At 42.5% G+C, this 4,542-nt stretch overlaps 1 protein-coding gene across 1 annotated transcript in view; it reads right to left on the minus strand.

The window, feature by feature from the left end:
- Positions 1-96: 96 nt before the first annotated feature.
- Positions 97-4,542, minus strand: part of manba (mannosidase, beta A, lysosomal) — an 8,798-nt gene continuing 4,352 nt past the window's right edge. Inside the window, exons 8-17 of the mRNA XM_005736734.1 lie at positions 4,333-4,484; positions 4,072-4,189; positions 2,916-3,002; positions 2,573-2,740; positions 2,050-2,268; positions 1,805-1,969; positions 1,208-1,352; positions 929-1,071; positions 365-622; positions 97-175 (exon numbers count right to left, since the gene is read on the minus strand). Of these exons, the coding sequence (XP_005736791.1) occupies positions 146-175; positions 365-622; positions 929-1,071; positions 1,208-1,352; positions 1,805-1,969; positions 2,050-2,268; positions 2,573-2,740; positions 2,916-3,002; positions 4,072-4,189; positions 4,333-4,484 (1,485 nt within the window). The 3' untranslated portion in view covers positions 97-145. The remainder of the gene's footprint in view (positions 176-364; positions 623-928; positions 1,072-1,207; positions 1,353-1,804; positions 1,970-2,049; positions 2,269-2,572; positions 2,741-2,915; positions 3,003-4,071; positions 4,190-4,332; positions 4,485-4,542) is intronic.

Genomic DNA, 4,542 nt, shown 5'->3' on the forward strand with positions numbered 1-4,542 from the left:
CCCCAGGGTGGCTGTGGCTACAATGTAGCTTGCCATCACCAGTGTGTGAATGGGTGGATGACTGGATATGTAAAGCACTTTGGGGTCCTTAGGGACTAGTAAAGCGCTATATAAATACAGGCCATTTACCATTCAAACTACAAACTCACATGTATGTGGAATGGAAGGTTTCAACCTGAGCGGAAGAAACAAGGGACTGGTTAGTGTCAGCACCACAGTCCAGGATGAGAGTACCGAGGAAGGCAAGGAACCATCATGGAAGGACATGTCTATAATCAAGTTCTGGGCACAAGCTGGGCAAGGCAAGATGCCTGTCCTGAATCTGAAATCATTCAGATGATTTTCAGTAAAAATCAATGCTTACTGTAATGTTGGGTCTGCGGAGTCCTTGAGCATCTTTGGGCGAGCAGAGGAAGTGGTGGTTAGTGGGACCCTGCTGGCTGCTGTCGTCCTCCAGTTGGAAGGTGAGCAGGCAGGTAAGACGGGTACAGTTTCCGCATCCTGCTAACAGGCTGGCGACGGGCTGTTTGAAGACCGCCACAGCGCTAACTCCAGGCACGAGCAGCATGCTTGAGTTTAGCGTGCAGACTGGATCCAGCTCAGTCCAGGAGAACACATTCACCTGATGCACAAAAGTATGACAACATTAACAGCGCCAGTTTAAATTTACTGTTCAACTGATCTGCACTCCCCTACAAGCATTTAGACTTAAGAAGATAATCCTGTTTTTATCAATAGAAACTGTCATATTTTATAATGACAGAATATTTAACAAACATATTTCCACCCTCATTTATTTTACCATGAAGCATCACATCACATAACAGCAGCTAAAACTTTGATCTTTAAAGATGTTCAACACTGAAAACAGACAAAAATGGGACTAAAATAACTAAATAAATAAATTATTCTGGCTCCTGAAGCCTACCACAGCCCTCAGCTTCAGGTCACGGCTCAGGTCTGAAATGGCGTAAATGACCAGTGTGTCGTCTTCCTCGAAAGCAACAGGAAAGACGGCTGCAAAGAAGCTCTGTGCAAAATAATGCAGCATTTTCCACTTCCCACCAAACTCTGTGCAAACAGATACACAAAGATGACTATGTAAGTATTTTAGAAAACAACCTCCACGTTAAAATGGTCACACTACCAAAGCTAAGAACACAAAGTTCTGAAGCAGTCTACACAAACAATTTGTCTTGCCACTCACCAATCGACGACCAGGAAGGCGCCTGCCAAATGTCATTGAGCTGCCAGTACAGCGCACCCATGGTGTGACCTTTGCCCTCTATAATTTCACTCCGACTTCTCCGATAAAACTCCGTCTGAGTCTTCACACACTGGGCCTGCATGACCTGGACATACAGCACAGTCAGCAAAATGTGTGACAACATTAAACGAGCTGAGCGGCTTAAAAGAGAACATTATTTTATGCTTTTTTTTGTCAGCGACTCTTGCGTTTGTAACTTGGGATACAGACAAATTAGCTTTGGCTGTTTTGTTGGACTGCATGTGGAGGAGCTCATTCAATAAGCAACATATGCTCTAGTGCACACAACAAGACGCCCCCAGCCTGAGGTGCCTAGATGACCGACGGTTTTTGTACCAGATCTAGAAAGATGCTGCTGACAATCAGTTCTGCATTCATTTACATCCACCTGCACCACCCAAATGGAACATTGAGGTTCAAGAGGTCCCTCAAGCAAATCTCCACGACAGCTTCTCCTCGACTCAGGTTGGTTTTCTTTTACTTACAGTCTAAATACCACCTTAAAAGTATCACACACATGGACGGTTTGCACCTCACCTGAGTGATGTAGAGAGTATCTGTAAATCTTTTCAGGGGATCAGTGGCGTTTGGCAGGTGGAAGTGTAGAGCAGCCTGCAGGATCATCTGCTGGTTTCCGTCTTCATGGTGTTGACGATGAGAAGTGAAATTACTGCCGTAGCTCCAGTCTTCTTTAATGGAAACCTGCAGCACCATAAAAGGAAAACACAAACAGTCAGCAACTTTAATCCATCTTTGCTTCCTTCTTTATAATATTTAGTTACCGGCTGCAAAGTGGAAAAGGACGGCCAGGACTGGAAACCATATTCAGAGGCAAAACGCGTCCGTGGGAAGGTCCTCCAGTCCCAGCAGTCGAGGATGTAGCTGTAGAAGTGAACGTCTCCGTAGTGAAGATCGTAGGGATTCTCCGCCACCCATCCTTCCTGCTCCGATTCAGCCCCGTTCGTTGGACTGGAGACAAGAAACGGGCGACTCTGGTCCTCCTAAAGGAGATGGGACTTTTGTTTCTACCGATTTGCAGGAGTAATACTGAAAATACATTGCTGGGCAAGTGTATTGCTCCAGTTCCTGATAATTAAATCATCAATTAAAAAAAACAACACAAAAACCTGCTTTTTGTAATTACTCGATTATCTTTGTTGAAACATGCACGTGTGGCAAATATGTAAAAAACTAATCAATCTGGACGGGAAAAACACTTTGGCAGTACCGTAAATTACAATACAGATAAATCAGTCATTTAAAACACAGATCTTTACATTAAGTGTGACATAACCAGACTCTCACCTCTTGCACAAGCTTCTTTATATTATCTACATAAAGCATCACATAGTCTCTGATGTATTTCGGCCTTTGAGAAGCTGGGATGTCGAACCAATCTGTTGCCAGAGCAGCTTCGTTTTCATTGTTACCGCTCCAAATTATTATAGAGGGGTGGGACTTCAGGCGCTGAACCTGAGCAGTAAAAAGAAAATAAGAGAAAGAAATACAGGGAAATATCACTTCAAGCTTCTTTAGGATTTTAAATCTCCTCTCGGAGCCTTTCGAGAGAAACTGCCCGTTTGGTTTGTTTATCCAGTATTTTACACCTTCAGGAAATAAGAAAAATCACATCCGTATATCAACTGACCTGCTGGACGACCTCTTCTCTTACTGTCTGTATAAAGTCGGTCTCAGTGGGATACATTGCACAAGCGAACATGAAGTCCTGCCAAACCTAAAGATGTGTTTAAACACAGTGAGCAAACCATCTGTTTACAATATGGTCAGTGATGTTACACAACCAAAATCATGTAAAAATACCACAGACTGTTACATACATGTGCAAGAGCACAACAACTGGCTTATGCCAGCTGGATGTCATATTACACAAAGCAGTGCACAGTCTGTCAAGAAAGGTTTACATTTCAGGTAAACAAAAATTTTTTAGTCCTTATTAGGTCTTAAAATGACTACTACATCTACTCAATCAGTAGTTTATAGAACTGCCTCTAACTGACTTTATTGATCTCTCATTGGTTCAGTTCATTGAGCTTTTGGGGGCATTTGTTTTTATGCACAGCTCTTTCAACACCCTGCCACAGCATTTCAATCAGCCTGAGGTCTGGACTTTGACTGGGTCATCACAACGTGATCATCATTCATTCTGATCATCATCCCATTGCCCCAAACGTTAGGTGTCAGACAGATGGCTTCACATCAAACAAAGGATAAAGGATGTCAAAACACACCTTAATGCTCCTGAGCAGCAAACTGCTTTTATCAAGGTGCTCATAATCAGCTAATCAAACGCATTTGATTCTTTTTTATTACCATCTTACTTATCCTGTTGAATCCTATGGAAGCGGTGAGGCTGTAAACAGATTTTCACACACTTTCTGCAATGTGGCTTATTTTTTGCTGAATGATGACTTTGTCTAATATGCCACGAGTTGTTTATTTGAGGTTGTAGTTACCGATTTTAAAACCTGCTAAGGACCAGATTATTTTTATTATATGTCCTGATCTGCAAAACCTTATAAAAGACAATTACACACGAAAAACCCTGCAGAAAAATCATGTACCACGTCAGTATTTCAAAGGATACTCTATTATATATCAAGACTACAATAAGGTTTCTATCCAAGGAACTGTATCATCTTCAGTTAATAGACCGTGCCAGTGAATCTCACCTGGTTTATGTTGGTCTCTTGCACCTGTGGGTATCACTACAAATGTCTCAAAGGCCACAACAAAATAAGTATTTAAAGTTTTGTTTTTAAACACTAGAGGGCAGCGTCACTTACCATGATCCCCAACTCATCACAAATTTCATAAAAGAGATCCTGTTCATACACTCCTCCTCCCCAGACCCTGAGGGCATTCATGTTAGCATCTACTGCTGATTGTAACAAGTTCTTTAAGCTGCAAGACAGACAGGCAGAAAGATGAAAATAAAATACTAAAAAGACCCGACACGTACCTACACACAAGAGGCAAAAGAGGAATATAGGTTAAACTAAACAGCGACCACTTGACTGAACTCAAAAGAACCAACGTCCACTCACACATCAGGGGTGACCTGGTCCTGGAAGGAGTGGACTGGGATCCAGTTGGAGCCTTTGAGGAAAATTGGTTTCCCGTTGATACGGAAATAAAAGCTCAAGCCCGGGGATCCAACAACTGGCTCCTGGATGAGCTCCACGGTGCGAAAATACACCTGCGGGAGATACTCTCATGAGCGCTTTCAATTTACTGCAACAGCTACTTTAAAAATC

Source organism: Pundamilia nyererei, unplaced genomic scaffold (assembly GCF_000239375.1).
Source record: "Pundamilia nyererei isolate P.nyererei 1_Seehausen unplaced genomic scaffold, PunNye1.0 scaffold00070, whole genome shotgun sequence".
Taxonomy (NCBI): domain Eukaryota; kingdom Metazoa; phylum Chordata; class Actinopteri; order Cichliformes; family Cichlidae; genus Pundamilia; species Pundamilia nyererei.